This window comes from Scardinius erythrophthalmus (assembly GCF_964197995.2).
Source record: "Scardinius erythrophthalmus genome assembly, chromosome: 9".
In the NCBI taxonomy this organism is placed as follows: Eukaryota; Metazoa; Chordata; class Actinopteri; order Cypriniformes; family Leuciscidae; genus Scardinius; species Scardinius erythrophthalmus.
In genome coordinates this window covers 21750854-21771594 of record NC_138229.1, presented here as the reverse complement: position 1 = coordinate 21771594, position 20741 = coordinate 21750854, and the positions used below count along the sequence as shown (strand labels likewise).

At 38.4% G+C, this 20741-nt stretch overlaps 1 protein-coding gene across 1 annotated transcript in view; it reads left to right on the top strand.

Annotated features, from left to right (window-relative positions):
• Positions 1-1812: 1812 nt before the first annotated feature.
• Positions 1813-20741, top strand: part of ppp2r3a (protein phosphatase 2, regulatory subunit B'', alpha) — a 34819-nt gene continuing 15890 nt past the window's right edge. Inside the window, exon 1 of the mRNA XM_081374412.1 lies at positions 1813-4402. Coding sequence (XP_081230538.1) covers positions 2273-4402 — 2130 coding nt within the window. The 5' untranslated portion in view covers positions 1813-2272. The remainder of the gene's footprint in view (positions 4403-20741) is intronic.

The following is a 20741-nucleotide window of genomic DNA, read 5'->3' as shown; positions in this document are numbered from 1 at the left end:
GCATTAACCAGAGACCATTGTTCCGATATCGTGAGGAAATACAGAAGTGTAATGCATTTATGAGGCTATATTGTGGACACAGATTATACTGCTTTAAATGTCATGCGTGGCCATAGTCAGAGTTTATATGAGGTGAGGTTGTGGTGGACATCCTGGAGACTCGTTCTCTGTTGTTACTCTGCTGAGACACAGAGAAGACAAGGCTTTAATGAGGCATATACTGTGAGAGAAAGAAAAAATGGAAGAAAAACAAAAGGGCCAGAAGGAGTGAGAAATAAATTCAAAAGAATAATAAAATGAATTGGAGAGTAAAGGAGCATATTGCTTTGGTCGTGGAGGACAGATTTGGTTGAGACATGCTAATAATGAGCTCAAGTATAAAAAAAATAATATTTCTCCAGTCCAGCCTCATAATAACTGTTCATCTGTTGACATAATTATCATTAAAGAGAGGGAGAGTAATCAATAGAGACATTAAATTATTATTTATTCATGTAGCTCCAAATCCATATGATGTCATTTTTCTATGGACTGAAGGAGAAAACTTTTGAGAAATTTGTGTAAAAAAAAAGTGCTTTAGTACAGTAAAGTTTACAAGATTTTAGTAGCTCAGGCAGAAAGATTGTTGTTGGTTAGTGTTGGTCTCCAATAATAGACTTTCAAAAATCTGTCATCAGAGCAATAAGGGAAAGTTAGTTCCTTTACTAGGGAATGATTCAGTATTAAACCTAAGCTATAAGTACTACAGTTCAGTTATGGAATCTGTGTATTTGAACAACTCTCTCTTGAGTAAACACACTTTATAGGGAAGAGAGGCAGAGCGTGGTGTGTTGTCAAAGAATGCTAATAGAGTGTCTGTGCACTTTCATCACAAGCTCTTTAACAGCTTCCAGTGATGTGGCCCCTTTGAAGATGGCTTAAGAACTAAATTTGATTACACAGGAGACCTAAAATGCCTGAAGCTTAGGTATTTTTTATAACCACATACCAGCATTAGGCATTACATCACTTCATTTTATTTTCGGTTCGTATTTGTTTGATAGTTTCTGGTTTACTGCTGGCTTAAAGACTCGTTTATGCATTTTGTAGTTTTAAAAATTTCATGTGGTTTAGCTGTACCAAAGAGAAGTTAAAAGGGTAACATGCTCATAAATGAATAAGAGATATGTTAAACAGATTAACCAAGAACAATTAAATCTGATCAGTGATCGCTTTTAACCACCATTAAAGATACTGCCTCAATTTTGCTGTCAAAACTGTACATCATTCTTTTTCTTTTGTGACCTCTTCAGTGATAGAACAATTCTTCCAATTAACTGTTTGTTGTTGTTGTCACTGTTTTGTCTTAATACAAAATACTCTGTTTCCAAATCAATAAGTAGAGCATGGCTTTAGCAGTGCCAAGTTCATTGATTCGATGCATCATGAATTGAAAAAATGTATAGCTTGAATGGAATGTAAGTCGCTTTGGATAAAAGTATCTGCCAAATCCATATATGTAAATATAATTTTATATATTAATATACTGAAATATAATATACTTCACCCTGAAGCAGAAACAACCTTCTAGCATTCCCCTTGTGTTCTCTGAAGAAGAGCAACATGTATGTGGTTGTAGACTACTTGCATAGAGGCCGTTAGTTCAGTGTTGTTTATAGCTTATGCAGTCAGCCCAAACATGCGCTAGCATAATCTAGGGTCTCATAGACTTTATGTATTTCGATTGATCTAAATAAGTGCCTTCTCTCTCCCCCTAACCCACTTTTGTCTTTTTACTCACAGGTGGCTTTCACATTGGACTCTTAAACATCTGATTCAGGCCGGTAAAGCAAGCTAAAGAAAGAGAGAGAGGGTTGAACATCTGCTGATCACATCAGCGGAAGGCTGTCACCAGGTGGGCTGTATGCTGTGGCTTTGGAGAGGAAGTCAGAGGACTTCTTCATGCCCACAGGCTTCGGCTGTTCACAGGGGGGATGATCTGGAGCACTGCACACAGGCCTATCATTAGGCCATTGGGGCCCATGCTAAGGAATGGATAGTTTTGCTGCTAAATGTTATAGTGCAACTTCCCTTTAACTATGGGGCACCGGTGAAGGATTGGTATGGAAATCCTTTTTTTCCTTGGAATCAGCTCAAGAAGCAGTTAAGGCTAAGCAAAGCACATTTTATTTGCTTTTTAGGATTGATGTACTTTGACATTTTTATATAAACGTGTCTTCATAGCATTTATTGTTTTTAGTTGGCTAGCAAGATTTATGAATAAACAGAGACCATGGCGGCTACCTATCGCATAGTCGTCAGTAGCATAAACTGTTACAACAGCGTTGTAATAGACCGTCGTGTCCAACACACTGTACACTACTGTAATGGACCCTGTGGTGCACTAAAACACGGACTGAACTGCACAGTGGCTCACCGCAGCACTTGTGCTGAAGTTCTTGATACCCCCATATCCAGAAACTGTTCTGACCAGCCCATTACTATTCTTGAGTCTAAAACATTGGAGAACAGCAACACCGTGTCTGGGGCCTTCTGTGACGACTACCATCAGGTCGTCCCCAGAGTCAAGAAAGGATCTGCCATCCAAAGCTCAGCAAGCCTCAAGGATATTACAGGGGAAGCCATTAACCTGGCCAGCGGGAAAATCAAGGAATTTTCATTTGAGAAGATCAAGTACTCTGCCAGTCATGTGACTTTCAGAAAGGGCCGTAAGGTTCGGCCAGACTCCTTCAGCAGGAGATCCACTGATCTAGACATAATCTACGGCCAGTTCACAGGCAATGATGAGAACTGTCCTCCATTTGGCCTGTTTCAGAAATCTGTACTCGAAGAGCATAAGCTAAGTCGCAGCGCATCCCTGGAGCAAAACCTAAACAATGTAGCCACGCTCTACCTGAATAGTCTCACAGAGGAGAACCTAATTACCCGCATACTTGAGAAGACCAAGGCTGACAGCAGTGCATCAGGAGAAGACATTAAAGCCTGTCTGGACATTCTCCTCAAGTGCTCTGAAGATCTGAAGAAGTGCACAGACATCATCAAACAGTGCATCAAAAGAAAGTCAATGGGGGGAAGCAGCGATGACTCTGGGAATCCTGAAGCCATTTATAAAAATGTGATGGCTCGTCTTTCCAACTATTTGAAGAGGCTTCCTCTTGAGCTGGAACAGGGGCAAAGTGTGAGGCAGGAGCACAGTGAGCTTGCCGAACTAGTTAACAGTATACACGGGCTGCAACAAATTCCCTTCTCCCCTATCTTTGGCAATGAGCAACCTCCGCGATACGAGGACGTTGTTCAGTCTCCTCCGCCCACAAAGCCTCGGACTAAACCCTCCCAGCCTGAACCTCCAGATAGCTCTAGGGATCTTGCATGCAACGTGAAAGCCATTCAGAGCCTCCCTGGTTTGTCAGCACGTACACCTTCATCAACTAATGGGTTCCCACATGGCAGTTTAACTTCAGCTTCCAGTAGCAGTTCAACACCTTTCAACTGCCATCACACGGTTTCAGCCAACCGACCAGACACATTCTCTTCCACAAACTCACTTTTGTCTAGCAGTAGCGAAAGTCTCTGTAAGGATGCCATGGAGACTCTGTATATCGAGGAGGAGGATTCAAATGTGGGAAGGATGCCTGACAGGGCAGTTAAAGGGGATGGGAAGCACAGCTGTAGTCTTTCAGAGCCCAGACCTTACTCCAAAAGAACCACTGGCTACTCTGAGCTTAGTGGTGGTGTTTCAGATAAACTCCATGAGCTTAGTAGAAACGGAACTGTGTTCAAGCCTAAAAACGACTCAACTGTCAACCAGATGTACTTGCCAAAAAGCACAGATTCCAGACTATTTTCAAGGTCAATCTCACACATTAATAAAGGGGGAGCTGATGACATTGATAAACTTTTGATGGACCTGGAGTGTCTTTCCCAAAACATGCAAAAGGAGCCTCCACTGCCTCCTAAACTTAAAAACTGTGCCCAGCAGACAGGTTCCCCCCAGCATTTAATTGGTAACTCAGTGGCTAAAGATCTACCCGTGGTGTGTTTGTCTAGACCCTCTGTGGCCAAGCCACCCGAGCCAGGGGTTGAGGCCGCTGAAGAGGATGATGGAGCTCTGCTGCTCAGGATTCTTGAGAGCATTGAGAGCTTTGCTCAGGAGCTGGTGGAGAGTGGAGCTGGGAGAGGAACTCAGTCTAAGGAACGAGAGGTCATGCGTCTTCTCCAGGACACGCTGGCCAGCACTAAAGCAGAGGTGGCTCCACTCCCACTTCCTGTGCCTTCGTCTGAGACTGCACCTACACCTACACCAACACCCTCAAGTGCACCTGCTGCCATACAAACACCTGTTTCTACTGTGAGGGACACAGGCTCAACACTTCTCATTCAACAGACGCCCGAAGTCATCAGGGTGAGTGAGCTAAACTAGGTCTGTGTAAGGTTTTCGTAAGTTGACATACCTGTAGCTCTTGGCGAATCTGTGTAGTGTGCCATTTAACAAAAAATAAAAGTGGCAAAATGTTAAAAATTAGAAGAAATAACAGTAATAACTTAAATTGTAATGTTTAAATTTTTATGTACCATTGATGTTGCCTGTTTGAGCATCAATGGGTGTTTGCAGCCGTTTATGATTGTGTGCATGAGTCTTTCCATTGTCCTTAGTGGCAAAGCTGGATTTCATCATTGAGCTACGTTGGGGATGAAGTCAAATGCAGAGTATAGGACTTTCAGTAAGCAGCTTCAAGGCAAACCAGAGAGTCATACATAAATATAACAAACTACTACAAACAGTCTGATACTCAAGGAGGCAAAACATAATATTATAATATTAAGAACCAATGACATGTATAGTTGTACAGGATACTTTTAGTAAATTCAGTTATTTTGTCTTGTAGAAGATATAAAAATATCTTTCAGATTCTTCAAGGAGTATTTATTATATAACCAGCGAGCAGAACTTTGTATAGCTTACAGATATAATGGAGGTGGAAAATCCATTTTACCATTAGCTAAAGCACAAAATTATAGCTTTCATAAATCAAATTTCCTCTCTAAAATACTGTGGCATGTGCACAAACTGGGAAAAGGCTTTCTTTAGGGGAAGTGAAATTTATCATCAATATAAGCAATATAAGCAGTGAAGGGGCAGCTGGCCGATTATCGGCCTGGCCGATATATGCATTACTACAAACAGTCTGATACTCAAGGAGGCAAAACATAATATTATAATATTAAGAACCAATGACATGTATAGTTGTACAGGATACTTTTAGTAAATTCAGTTATTTTGTCTTGCAGAAGATATAAAAATATCTTTCAGATTCTTCAAGGAGTATTTATTATATAACCAGCGAGCAGAACTTTGTATAGCTTACAGATATAATGGAGGTGGAAAATCCATTTTACCATTAGCTAAAATACTGTGGCATGTGCACAAACTGGGAAAAGGCTTTCTTTAGGGGAAGTGAAATTTATCATCAATATAAACAATATAAGCAGTGAAGGGCACTCGCGTAGCTACGGGTGGGCCTGGGGCCCATCTAGTCACTCAGTGGCCTCACAAGGTAGCCTAGGAAATTATGTTGCGATTATAACAATTTTGACCTATAAAAATAAATCTTAATGTTTCTTGATTCTTGTTTGGTTGTCATGGTGATGACGAAATGCCCGCGTAGCGCATTTCGGAGTCAGACTCAGATGATTGCGAACAGCCCATTCCCCCTTCACAACGACGAGCACATTTCACAGAGGGACACTGAAGTTTAGCTAAGTAACGTTATGTTAAACTAAAATGAAAACAGAGCAACAAGTTTGTGTCAAAAAGACCACGGCCACCACAGGAGGAAGATAATGCAGATGTTCAGGAGAATTGACTGCATTGTTGGACAATAACGAAATCATTGCAGTGTTCAACTCTTAAGGGGGTCGCACACTGGACGCGCAGCGCCGCGTCTAGGACAACTCTCACCTGAAAATCCGATAATGTTAGCAATTTTCATTCAAGCAGCTGATTTCTGTGCATGAATATAAAACTAAACGTATATTGCAGCCCAGGGTGAAGTCAGATTCATTAACTACGATTTGAGACAAATAAATGTAAATTTAATATAAAACTATGTAAATAGCGCTCTGTGGCGCGGCAGGATTTTGAACAAGGTCCTGAGCCGTTGCTGGGTGCAGCGGACAGACGCCGCCGGTGTGTGTAGTGTACACTACACTCAGAGAATAATGTGTTCGAATTTAAAACTGTGTGCGACCCCCAGCCCCGTCGTCTCCTGTTATAAGCTAGTCATCAAAAGTAAGCAAATCTACGTTTATGTAGTTGCCTAGTCAATGTTGTTTATATAACGTGGTTTATGTGGCCGCTGAGCCAGACTATGACCAAGCATTGTTTTTGGTTTTTACACACTGTCCACTACTGTCCTGCTGATTTGATGATGTTGTTTCGCATCTGTCAGATGCGCGTGTGTGTGTGGTGTGGCCTGGCCGCGCGCAGTGGAAATGCTGTTCTTATTGTTATGTTCTTTATTAACACTGCTTATGATGACATACATGCTTGTGCTCTGATTAAACTGTGGTGTATTCAAGCAGGTGTAGTTGTGTTGGCCTATTTTGATAACAGATGCATTTTAGGCTGTGCCCACCTGATTTTCTCTGGGCCCACCCACATTGTGATTCCTGGCTACGCTACTGGTGAAGGGGCAGCTGGCCGATTATCGGCCTGGCCGATATATGCATTTTTATGGTTATCGCTATCGGCCATTTTCAAAACCGATTTGCCGATGAAATAATTTAATTTTGAAATGCGCTATATTTGGCTCTGCCACCTCTGTCGGAACTCACCACTCTGTAGACTAGACCAATGTCCCCACCCATCTTATTTGTTGGGAGTCACGAGTCCGGCCAATCAACACGGAAAGCTGAAGGCACTGAAAGTTTTGCACTCTCACACCAAAAATACTTCACTGATCACGCATCAGTTGTCTCTCAAAGTTAAGGCAGCAGCAGACTTTGCTGAAGTTGCAATAAATCACTACACTGAAGTTTCAAAACACTTCAATATAATAGGGCCCTGTGATTTCCGTGATGCAGAAAACATGGACGGAATCGCAGAATCCAGTCATAAAAACAGAATTTACTATATAAAGCGGAAAAAGTCACGGAATTTGTCAACTTTTTGATGAATTAAAAAGCAGGTCAGTACAAATCAGATTGAATTTCAAACCGCAAAAAGACTATTTAAATGAAATGAATCCTGCGTGTCTCTAAATGAAATAACTTTTTAAGTTATTGTTATTATTATTATTATTATTATTAATGTTGTTATTATTAACAGTTCTAAGATTTAAAGATATGTTTAAAAGCATTTAGCCTAAAGAAAGTATTTGTCAAAACACCTTGTTATTCTTAATTTTGACATTAATTTACATTTTTACTCTAGACATAGGCTATATATCGGTTCAAAATATCGGTTATCGGTCTAAATGATCTGTAATAATCGGTATTGGCATCGGCCCTGAAAATCACATATCCATTTTTGTATTTTGAAAGTCTGTATTTGTCACTGCTAACTGGTCTTTTGGTTTGATTTCAAATAGATGCAATTTAGTCAGTTGATTATGTCTTTTATTGTAGTTTACTTGATGATTTTCATTTAAAACCATTGTAATTTCCAAGGTTGATTTTTTTTTAAAGTATCTTATAGCCTTAACATCTTACCCCTGAGAAATAAAGCGGGTTGCATAAAAGCTTGTTGCAGTTAACAGTATCATGTGTCTTTTGGAGCTGGCTGTCACCTTTAGTCTTTTTTATCTGCACATCCATCATGTCGGGGAGAAGAAAGCACAGTTTGTTATACTCCAGTTCAGGGTTCTTGGGTGAGTCTCTGGCACGTACTGGGCGTACTTGTTTATATGTACATGAAATGTGTAAAAAGGTCTGAAAGCTGCATAGATGGGCACAACAACTCTCAATTCTCCAAAAAAAAAACTAAGTCATCATCTAGTGCAAGTCTCGAGAAATATGTTTTAGTGTTTTATGACCCATTTTTACTAACTCTCAGCTCTCTGAAGTGCTGTCAAGCTGTTTATGTCCTGTGTCAGTCGTCCAAGCACATTTAACCCTCGCTCTTTATGTGTCCTGTGTTCTACCTCTCTCCCACCCTTTTTATCTTTTCTGTCACTGTTAAATCCTCTCTTGTTTATTTTCCTGGCTTTGTAAACCAATACCAGCTCAGGTTCTATCTCGGGCCTGCTATTTATGACGTTGCCATGACATCTGTCAAGAGTGGAACCCCCTTAATAATGGGGCTCCTCCTCCAATCCTATTTCTGTACTTGCTCAGCGCATAACTAAAAACACTTAAGGTTGGATGAGCCGCATACTTGAGCACGAACACACACGTACACACACCTAAAAATGCCCTGATGGCTGATTATTTAGGTTTTGTAGACATGTCAGATAAATTAGCACATTTATGCTTCCCCAAGACGCCAAATACTAGTGGTTTTATCTCGAACAAGGTTGAATTAGTTCACGTTTAAAGTATGCAAGTCATCCTTTGAACATTAGCTTCATTTTAAAGATATGAGTGTGAGATGTTTAGTTAGAAAGTTGTTTTCATAAAATGCACGTCCCCCAGTAACTGTCTCTCATTGGTCCACATGTTATTTTGGGATTGAGTTGTGATGCTGTAGCCATGCAGTTGGTGTGGAGGACACACAGTCCTTTTTCGAGAGCGCTGGTAGTTCATAGCAAGAGCAGGCAGCAGGGGTTTTGGCACAGACACTGTTAATGGTGTTGATTTGCCTAGGGCACTTCTCCTCCTCCGTGTCATCCACAGACAAAGGTGTCAGGAAGACTAAATCAGCTTTCTCCCCGCCTACTATTTCATTCCGCTATGAGACTGGCTGTCGCCAGAAGGAAAACGGACCCAGTGTTGCCGTGGGGGTCACAGCTAAGTTTGGGAATAGCTTTCTGCTAACCCGATCACCTCTCTGACACCCGAGGGAGCAATAAAAATAAGCGCGCTACGCCAGGAGCCCTGCCCACTGCCCCATTTAAACACAAAGCTGCCAATCACAGAGATCAACAAGGCTGCGGAAACATTAGACCCATGCGTTCTCCCTCTGAGCAGTTGTGTCATACCTATTTGCTGTTTACGATTGGGAATCTAGGGTCTTGTTTTTAACACGGTGCACCTGCAGTGCTTTTCTCGTTTCATCTCGTTTCGTTCATGCATGTGTCATCACGAACACAAAAGCACTGAATGGATCAAGATGTGGCCCATCTGTCATCTGTCAGCATCTCAGCATCTAGGGAACCAGCTCCAGATCTAACAGTTGCTGTTGTGCATTGCTACAGGACCTGAGTGTGGTCTTTTTGTTTGTGTGTCTTTTTCCATCTCATGGCTCATTGCTAGACCAAACAACAGGTGAGGCTGAAAGTGGACGCTCAACGGGTTTGGGCCTCCTTGCCTCTGTCTCAGAGCTGACAGGGTAATCTGTTGCTCCGGATGCTGGGGCTAGTACTTCACTCCTGAGATTGCTTATTTACTGCTTCCCTGTCTTTCTTGGTTTCACATGTGCGTCATTGTGAAACCTATGAACTAAAAACTTCATGTAGGCGATTGTGAAGATAATTAAAATGAGTTTTCAATGGCTTATGAAATTTGTCATGGCCACTAGCATTTATTTGCACAAACTTATGTTGTGTTTAGTGACCATAAGCCGTTAACCCTTGTGCATCAATTAAAAAAAGTTACAGGTAGGTACATAGTGGACAAAAAATGGCTGTGTCTCAAAAAACTGTCATAAAAATGTGAAGCTTGGGAGCACAGACTTAAGTTTAGTCTCATTTTAAAGAAGACCCTTGGCAGATTATTGCGGAATTATAAAAATAATAATAAGTAAATCCAGAAAAAAGTTATATAGGTTTAAGTTTATGAAAATTATTTATGAACATTATTTTATATAAAATATATATTTTGCTCAAAAAATTAGCTTTTGGTAAGATTTTGTTTGGGCACAGTAACAGATTTTCCCCATAGGATGTCAGCAAAACTCCACTGGTGCACACAGTGATTGGATTTTAGATTAGCAGTTGAGTTTTTCTCTCTCAATATTACAAACACACACATGCACACACACACACATACCAACCATACTCTGACATCCATACCAATACACCCACACAATTGTCGTTGCATAATTTATCCAAATTGCTCTAATATGCCGAAGCAGAAAACAGGAATAAAGGTAAAAAATAGTAAAAATTTAAATTTTGAAGCCTTGCCAACAGAATGAAAGCCTCTTAACAAAGATTGCATCATTTTATAGTTAAATGGCCCTGGGATTAAAAATTGCAGTTTTAATGGGTTTCAATGGGGACATTTTTGTCCAAAAGGCGCTGAGAGGAAGTATATTTGTGTAGCTAGTGCAAAAAATATTTTTTAAAGGAAATGGCGGTGAAATAGTAAAAATCCAATAAAAATACACACCTGTGCCAAATTTTATGCAGTTAGCATTAACACAGGCAAAGTGATCAAAAAAACAAAACTGAAAAAGACAAAAATGTCCCTAAGGATGCACAAGGGTTAAGAATTATTCAAATCAGGAAACATTCTGTGATTTATAAAATAAAGTATGATTTATATATTGTTTTGTATCTATTTTTTGCTTTTAGATGAATCTCTAAGGTAATATATATATATATATATATATATATATATATATATTATACTGTTCTTAAAATTAAAGTGAATTTCTTCCTGTTAAACTTTTTTCATACTATACATTATAATGTTGTGCTTCCCACTTGTTGCATTTGAAATAGTTGATTTTTAGTTTGTAGCGTTTTTGTTTTATTAAGACAAAATAATGATCAGTATCAGGCATGGTTGTGTGACAATAACAATGAATGAATTGAAATATTCACGGTGCAGTGCTACTACAGCACAATTAGTGCCTAGTTTAACCTAATCGCATATGGTTTGTGCAGGGTTTTGCACTGAAATTCCATGTGAAAAAGTGGTGCAACTTTTTAGTGCATTCACCTCTCAGATTTGAGGCCTGCATGTAAAACCTTCCTTCTGTAAGCCTAGAGACAGCTCTCTCCATGTTGGACTGGAGACCTTGCCCTGTTGGTTTGACCGCATGGTGCAGACAAGGCAATATGTCCTTCACTGCACCTGTCAGGAAGTGCTGTTAATCTCCATGGTGACAGGGAACACCCTGCTTGGCAATAAGAGTGTTACAGTCAATATAAATCAGAAGGATCTCTTCCAGGGGCTCAGGCCAACTAGTCATGCTTAGAGCCACAGACACACCACACTGGGTCACCATTGGCCAGGCCGCATTTGAGAGCGAGTCGACATGACACCTCTGTTATATGAAGTGAAGAGAAACTACTGAGTGTTTTACTGGAGTTTAGCATTTAGAATGTGTGTGAGTAAGGGTAATCCAGGCATCAGTGAAACATTGTTCTGATGCATTTATTTATTTATTTATATCCTATTGTAGTATTTATTACTATTTTACATTAGCTTTTGTTTTTATATTTTCAGTTTTTTAGGGAAGTTTTAGAAATGTTGTGCTTTTGTCATTTATTTTATTTTAGTTTTAGTAATTTTAGTGTTCTACTTTGTTAGTTTGTAAGTTTGTCATCTAACAAGGTTAGTGTGACACTTTGGTGAGTCACAGCTGCGTATGTTAATGATAATGACAGGATTAGAATTTTTCACACAGTTCACTTTGTACACTTGTAAACTAGGTTTGTACACCTGGCAGTCAAATACATTTTCAAAGTACATTTCGGTCTTTCACAGTCAGAATCACTCAAGTTTTGATCACAAGTGACAGTGTTTTTTTTGCTCACTCCCTCAAGGACAGAATAAAAAAACGGAGTGAGTGAGGGTGCCTGTACGCCTTTTGTGTCCACCTTCTTATTTGCTCAGATTGTTTGCTTAGGGGTCAGCAGGGAATTACATCACCGGCATGGCTGCCCTGCACTGAGAGGAAATGAAATCACAGCTGAGGTTTGAGCCAAGAAACCCCTTTATGTGCAACATCCTCCTGTGAATCACTGCCTGTTGCTATTTGTGAAGAGTTTCCAATACAAAAAGAGTAACGGAAGAGGCTATAGCTCTGGTACGAAACAACATACAAGTACATGGCAACAAGACAACAGCCTCCTCAAAATAACAGTTTGTATCAGTCTTAGCACTGATAGAGACCCCCAAGTGATGTCAACTTTTTCCCAGGGTTTAGGATGTCTGAGCAGCTAATATGGTACTTAAGCCTCCATTTGTGTTGGGGGCTGCTTAAGTCCTTAAGCTGGCATGGGGATTTGACAGAAGAAAAACAGGAGCTCTGTGTATCTTCCTGTATCATGACCATCAGCACTGAACAGTGGCTTCCTATTTTTCAACTATGAAACTGTTGCTCATTCATACTCTCAAATTATTTATTTTCTAATGGTTAGGTGAAGAGTCTGATGGGATGGATTTGAGTTAACCAGATTTCTTGTGAGATGACCAAGTTTTATGTGATTTTTACAGCTATTTGTCAGAGTAATAGTTTTGTAAGATCTTTTACAGGAAGAACACAGTGTGTGGGTTTGTGAGTGTTTACATCACTAAAATATCAAGACACTAGTGGTTCCTTTCGTGTTTGTTGAATTATGTATTGAGTTCATTTAAATGAGATTGCTTTTGTCAGAGAATTTAACTGAATCTTCAGACATCTTAAACAGCTTTTCTGTGAATCTCCCAAACTATACCCTCAGAGTAATGTATAGTTCTAACTGCACCCTGAAATACCCCTGGAAATTGGATGGTGAATTGTTGTGAAATTCTTCAGAAATATTTCAGACAAATACACTATTTCAATTCAGAATATTGATTTTTATAAAATCTTTGTGAGGCATTAATATTATCAAATCAATGCTTAGCAAAACTATAGCCTGCACTTAATTAACTCATGGATGTGATCAAAACTGTAAAATATGTATATGCAAAAGAAAGTTTGGGGTTATTATTTTTTTATTGAAAGAAATTAATACTTTTATTCAGCATGGACACATTAAATTGATCAAATACACACACACAGATTCCCCCAGGCAATCTGCCTTATGAACAGTTAAATGTTCTCCCCATGTGCAATGATAAATATGTGCAATATATTTATTTGACAATAACCTACCTCTTTTATTCCATTCCCTGTGAATTCTGTTCTGATCTGCTGTATATAGCACACCTGTACATACAAATGTCTATTTGTTCTTTATTTATATATTATATATACATATGTGTCTTATTCATATATCTTTATTCTTTATTTTTTATTTTACTATCTGTGTACTGTTGTTGTCTCTGTGTACTGGAAGATTCTTCTGTCACCAAAACAAATTCCTTGTGTGCACATACTTGGCAATAAAGTTCTCTCTGATAACACACACACACACACACACACACACACACACACACACACACACACACACACACACACACACACACACACACACACACACACACACACACACACACACACAAAACGGACATGGACACACACACACTGTATACAGTTACATATATGCCTTTATTGTTCTGGCAGAATGTCATGGGTGGTGTCCAGTAGTCAGGCAATGCTCTTCACTTTAACATGCTGTCTGGAAGTTGTTTTCCAAGAGATTACCCATTATCCTGTGAACTGTGTGAAAATCTCATTTATAATGCAGTTTCGAAACCTTCCAGACTACTCATGTGCCTTGCATTTGAGTAATCAAGAGCAATGTCACTTTTAATGCCCGAAGCTCAGCACAAGTACTTATTAAGAGACAATGAATACAGGCATGCTGAATTAAAAAAATGCAGTTGTCATTGAACAGTGTTAATGGCTGATTTTATCAGCTTGCTGAGAGGGAGCAGCGTTTTAATGGATTCTCATCTCATCATAATGAACCTTGTCTTGTCGTAGCGACGGTCACATTAACCTACTTAGATGCTTGCAGAGTTTGTTGCGATACATAAAATCGGTGGTAAACAACAAGCTATATTTATTTGAAATTAGTCTGTGTATCTTTAGAACAATTAAAAAAATTATCTTCTACAGTTTGTGCTAGAGATCTCCAAATTAAGGCACCTGAAACGTCGACGGCTATCCAAAAAAAGGAATATGTTTGAATTGGAGGAAAGCCTTTGATTTTGGCAGCGGTTTGTCTCTGTGATTAGTGTTTTGTCACAGTGTTTTAGCAGGATCCATGTCACTGAGTTCTGACGTTGGTGGGTATTTTTCCAGCTGGTGCTGCTGGTGGGAGTGAGTAGAGGGGAAGAAAAGAGCACAAGACAAAAGGGGAATGGAAAGTAAGGTCTCAGTTGGCACTACAAGATAATCTGACCAGAGAGTGCTTGCAATGAGGTGGCCACAACAGACACAAGGACTTATGTTCCCATGCTTTTAATCCTCAGATAATGACTAGCCAGACCTGAAGAGAGTGAGTGAAATATTAATTTACTCTGACTCAGCTTTGGAAATTGTGCTTGTGTGTGTGTGTGTTCATGGCTTCCAGTAACCACATTATTTTTCTATAAATCTGAGTTGTTTACTGTATGGTCTACAGGCTTTAAGTTCACTTCAAATATACCTGTAGGTGAAAGCATTCTGGTGTTTATGGATTTTTATTCAAGAATCATAGTCTGCCATCTAGTGTTGTAGAGGGAGTTCGCAACATGAACATAGCTTGTACACAGCATGTCATGAATGGAAAAAGACAAATGTTTGCCGGCTTGCATCACAAGGTGTTTTTCCAATAAGCCGCATTTGTTGCGGTTACTCACTCCTGACTGCATTTTCCACCTGTAATCCAGTGTAGTCCATGGAATTTGGGAGGTGTTGGCCAATAAAAGCTTTATCCTCGTCAGAGATTCCATCTCCCCACAGACTCACTCGTCAAAGGCTAAATTGCCCTAACCAGACTGTATCCCCTGTCTAGAGATGTGACAATGCATTTTATGTTGGAACTCTCTAATCTTTTATCCACATGAAATGAGGTGCGTAAAGTTCCTGAACTGTTTTATAGGAGTTGGCAAATACAGTGAAATGATAAATGGACCGGGTGCGCGGGCGGATGAGACATTTCGGAATCCTAGGGTTCGTGACCTTGTGTCTCCTGGGTGGTAAATGACATAGCTTAAAATAGTTTTAACAAGTCTAACAGCCGCTTTAAATGTGGCACTAATGACTATGACTGTATGAGTTGAGAGAGACACATCATATTTCAAAGCCTCTGTGTTCAATCCAGGTATTATGCTTGACATTCACATGGTTTGATTGATATAGGAATATCTTGGTTGAACTGTGGTCACATTATTTGTTCTCTGTATCAACCTGTATGAATGTTCCGGTGAAATTTTTGTGCATTTGTTCAAATTATGAATTTTAGAAATGTTCCTATGGATATGAATCAATATGTCATTTTTTGAGAGGGTTAGTTAACCCAAATGTTTAATTGGCATCAATTACCTCACCCTCACGTTCTTCCAAACTTGTAAGACCATATTTAAAGAATTTCTCAGTTTTCGAAGATGAAGGAAAGTCATACAGGTTCGCAATGACACGAGGGTGAGTAAATGACTGAACTACCCTTTAACTTTAGCACACAGATACAGTACATATAAGCTCATTCCCCCATCTGCTGGTGAGGACTATAAGTGCAGCAGGCCTCGGCTCATAGCAGTTCTCGTGTACCTTACAGTTATGATAAACATATGCCTGTTTTTAATTGTGTATCTTTCCTGTTTATTGCCACTGGTAAATTAGTTTTACAAGACAGGCTGTGATACTTCCAGTTGCACCTGTTGATTTGAAAGACACAAAACTTTGAAAAAACGCAGCCACCTGAGTAGAATTGAGACATTATATATATGCATATTGAGCTATGTTTGATTACTCTGTGATTCAGAGGCCTATATATGCTAAACGCAGACAGTCTGATGTGTTTATTTATACAGGAATCACAATCATGAGAAACAATGTACATTATTACAACAGTAAGTGATAGGTATCAAACAAGTTGTTCTCCATTGTTTAATTGTATTTGTTTAGCTAAATCCAAGTAGATTGTTTTGCTGTTGTTAGTACCTCACTTTTTTCTTTACAACATCATAAATGTATAGGTCAAAGGAGGATACTAACGTGGTAGATGTGATATGTCTGGGATAGCTACAGAACATAATGGCCGAGTACATGCAATGAAAGTACAGGAATTCTGACATAGTTAAGATATATAATGTTTTCCATGACAACAGTAAAATTTGTAGTGCTCATGCTGCAGTTCATCAATACACACTATTTTAGTACCTAACATGCAGTGCAGCATGAATAGATTATGCTGTGGAGTTTCTTGATTTTTGTTGGTTTTATCTCTGCTCCTGAACTTATTTTTGGTTCACTTTTAGCAGTTTGTGTTTGTTTATTTCGTAATGTTCCTAATTTATCTTTTTTTATTATTATTATTTGTTGAGTGTCACCATTGTTGTGTTTTGTATGTCGAGTATTGATGTCTTTGCATCATTAGGTGATAGAAAAAAAAAAATCTTGTGTTGCAAGATGATGTCACACCTTTCAAAGATAAATCTGAGCAGCTGCTTTACCATTGTGAAATATCCATCTACAAACAATTATGAATTTGCAATAAGATATTGGTAAATCTTTATGCTGAAATAACGCTAATAATAGTATAGTTTGACCAATTTAGAATAAGCCAATTAGCCTAGCCTATTTTATATTCTAGATTGTCATTGTTTTAACAAATGTTTTAATTTGTCCCACTTCTGGCTCGGTTAGATCAGACCTTTTAATATGAATATACAAGGTCCAAAATCCCAAGCAAATTGGACACTAATCACCATTATGGTGACTTCAAAACAATTACAGTACTGAACAATATAATTTCTTACAGTGGCATGGTTACAGACAACTTTATAATGTGAATTCACAGTAAAGAGCTGTGTACTGTGATGTCAGCATCATTTTGCTGTTGATTAACAGTAATTTGTAATAAAATTGACCCAGCATGCATTCATTTCACTGCCAATTTCTGACTACAGCAATTAATACTCTTTAATTCTGTAAATTACTTTTTTAAAGAGTTGTACAGTGCAGAAACAAAACTGCCTCAATAGAACCTTCTTATTTTAGTATGGCTTTATTTGCATTTTTGCCAAAAGGTTTTCAAGATCAGAACCTTCCTAACTCAGGAATATAAAGACCCTAACAGTTTCACTGCTCCCCTGCATTTTGTTTTCAGGCTCTCTGCTTATTTGGTTGTAAAAACGTGAGCAGGGCCTTTGGCCAGAACCTTCAGGCTGCTCTGACCTGCCCTGAAATAGATGGCAGCCAAGTGGTAAACAACAGCATGTGGAGAATACATTGAGCAAGAGCCACAAACACAAGGCCACCACAAATCAGTTGCAACAATACTGCATGTTCGTCACCTCAGTCAATTACCAGGAATTCATCTAAGCTTGGAGCTTCCAAGTCACTTGACAGATTATTCACATTCCTACCCCACATTGCTGTACTGTTTACTACTTTCCAATCAACAGTCTTTGATAATGTATCCAAATAAATCAAGTGATGGAGTATTATAATGACTAATAATTGATGCAATGAAATGAACATTCAGAGGCCACTATTGAAAATGCTTCTATGCTTCTTATTTGATAAATTGTTCATTACCAACTCTTTATCAGCAACAAAGTTAAGTATAAATAAATAAATAAATAAATAAAATACAACAAAAATCACAAAACTCCTTCAAAACAGTTTCCAATAACAATTTAAAAGCATTTACTGTAGGAAGAGTTTTTAAATTAGGGATTTTTTGAAGCTCTATCCATTCTTTAGTTGCAAAATAGGAAAAAGCTGATTTGCCAAACTCCGACCGTACCCGAGCAATTACATTAATTTTTGTTTCTGATCTAGTACTGTAAGTATTAGATCAAAATAATTAAAAAAATACAAATATATGTAGTAATTTACCTAACAACATCTTCATTATGAAACAAGTAAATGTGTTTTCCTTTTTCACGTATAGCGATGACCATCCTAAAGAATTATATAAAATACAATGGTGAGTACAAGAGCCGGTATTAATCACAAATCGTAGAAAGGCTTTTTTTTTTTTTAATAGATAAGTGCATGCATATAAATTACATCACAGTAATCAAACACTGGTGAAATGGCTGTGTGCTCAATTTTATTTCTGGCCTTAAAAGGAAAACATTTTTAAATTTGAAAAAGAAATCCCAACTTTTACTTTTACTAAGTTAGATAAATGAAAATTATAAGTTTGTTTGTTTTTTAAATAGAGGAATAACATTTAAGTGTAATAAATCCATTGGATATTTAATAAGTTAATTATTTAAGATTCTATTTCAAATGAATTTATTTTTTCTTATGTCATTCCTTTATTTTAAAAAACAAACAAACAATAAAAATACATTATTTATGTACTAATGGTAATTTTTTTCTTTTCAAAATAAATGTTCTACTTTTTCCAAGTTTTTTAAAAAAAACACTGTATATTGATACATTAAAATATTAATGTAATTATTAGTTGCAGTATTTGACTCATGAAACCATAAAAAAAAAAACCTGACTAAACTGACACTATCAGAATATTTAAAGTACTCCTTGTAATTCCACTTCCACAACTTGAGGGGTTGATTTAACATGTCCTGTCTGGCACTGAGTGTGTAAATACCCGAAGTCGTGTCTCTCTAAATTAAGTTCATTTAGAATATTCTGGCTTTTGAAAAGCTGTCCCATCCTCCATGGGCCAAGCCTTTGTGAGCTGTCATTTTAATGGCACTTCTTTCAGTGCTCCCACTGTGTGGCTTTTCATAGAGGAAATCCAGCTTGGAATAGAATAGGCCCTCATAAAATCCACTTCCTCAATTCAACTCTCTGCCGAGTGTGCGTGAGGAAATAAGGCCCCTTTCATGCCCCCACATTCCTCAGAGGGACTCAGAAGTCCAGGTAAAGGGTTATCGCTATGGTGATGGCATTTGGCACTTCTATTTTCAAGCGCTCAGATTCAAACAGTGGTGTGAGTGTGTGTGTGTGTGTGTGTGTGTGTGTGTGTGTGTGTGGTGGGGGTATGGTATTTGTATGTGTTTCTAAAGTCTGCCCAGTGCCTGCTGCAGAAATAAACTGCAAATTAGAAGCTTTATCTTTGGGGATCGTTTTACACACATGGCAGTCGCTCCTGCGTCAGAGGGAGCGAGGGGAGGTGGGGGTGAGGACGAGATGGGCTGTCCAGTCCTGGTGCTCTCTTTCTGCACTGCAATGGAGAGAGATAGACGGCCTCTGCCATCTGCCCCCAGTCACTCCAACTGTTTGGGTTCAACATGATATAACAGAGTTATATGTGTAGAGACAGGCTTATGTGCTATGAACACCAGTTTGCTTTAATACTGTGTGTAAGGCTAAAAGGATGGTGTTGATATTAACAGGATGGTTGTGTTATTATTATATAACTCAGAATAGATCAGGATACTTTTTAGCATAGTTATTTTAATACATCTGGTTAAAGAAATTAGAATTGTATTATTTAATACCTAATGCATGAAATATTGGCCTCACACCAGTCAATGTGTTTCGTAAGTCTCTATGAACAGGCCTCACCTGAAATTCAGAATCATACATTGCAATCAGTGCCTGTCTATACGAACTTGCAGCATCTTGTATTTGGGTTTCGTCAGATTTTCCTAGTATCTTGTGTTTGCTTAAGAAAAAATAAGTTTTTGGAAAATATTGATAATGTTTAGTGCTAATTCAGTGCTACTAATATAAAAAGAAAAAGTCATTTTTTTTTAATCCACGCCCAAAATGCGCAACACATCAGTGTATATAGAAATGAACAAATCCATGATGGAATAAAAGTGATTAGCCAGAAAATGGCTTCTGATAAGTGATATAGAATTATAACATGCAATATTGACTTCTTTAAAACTAACATAATGATTTTGTATTCTCTTCATCTAGGGCATTTTGGATTTTTTTTTTCTCAGCAAATGTTGACACAATTAGATTTAATTGTTTAAATTGATTAATTGATCAACATATGCATTTAATTTGATAAAAAAAATTAATCAGTTGGCAGGAGCTTATAGCAATGCATTGTATGGTGCCATGATCCTAACATTTGTAAGACAGTGTTCTGGTGTTTAATGTCGTCATGTAACGTAAATTGCAGTAGTCTTTTCATCTCTGTTGTGACGTATATTGAAGTAAAAAAGCTTCTCGAACAAGAAAAAAAAAATGTACGTCGGGACTTGATTATGTCCATCGGGAATTGATTGGATGGTTTTGATTTGCTGTTGCTGTGATGTCATGTGAGTGACAGGTTGTCACGCCCTCGTGCCAGTAAACCTGTCATCAGGGAAGAGAAGAGATGTTGCTGCATGAGGGAGGGGAAAACATTTTGATTCAAGATTATGAGGGTACATTTGAAAAAAATATGTGCACGGATAAATAATTTATTAAAGGGTTAGATCCCCAAAAATGAAAATTCTGTCAGTAATTACTCACCCTCATGTTGTCAGAAAGTGAGTAAAGACAATGTTTAAAATATTCCAAGTGACTTCAGTGGCTCAACCATAAGTTTATCAAGCGACGAGAAAACAGCGCAGCGCTTCTGGGTTGTACGTCAGAACGTAGGCTCACTATTTGCCAACATCACACGCATGAC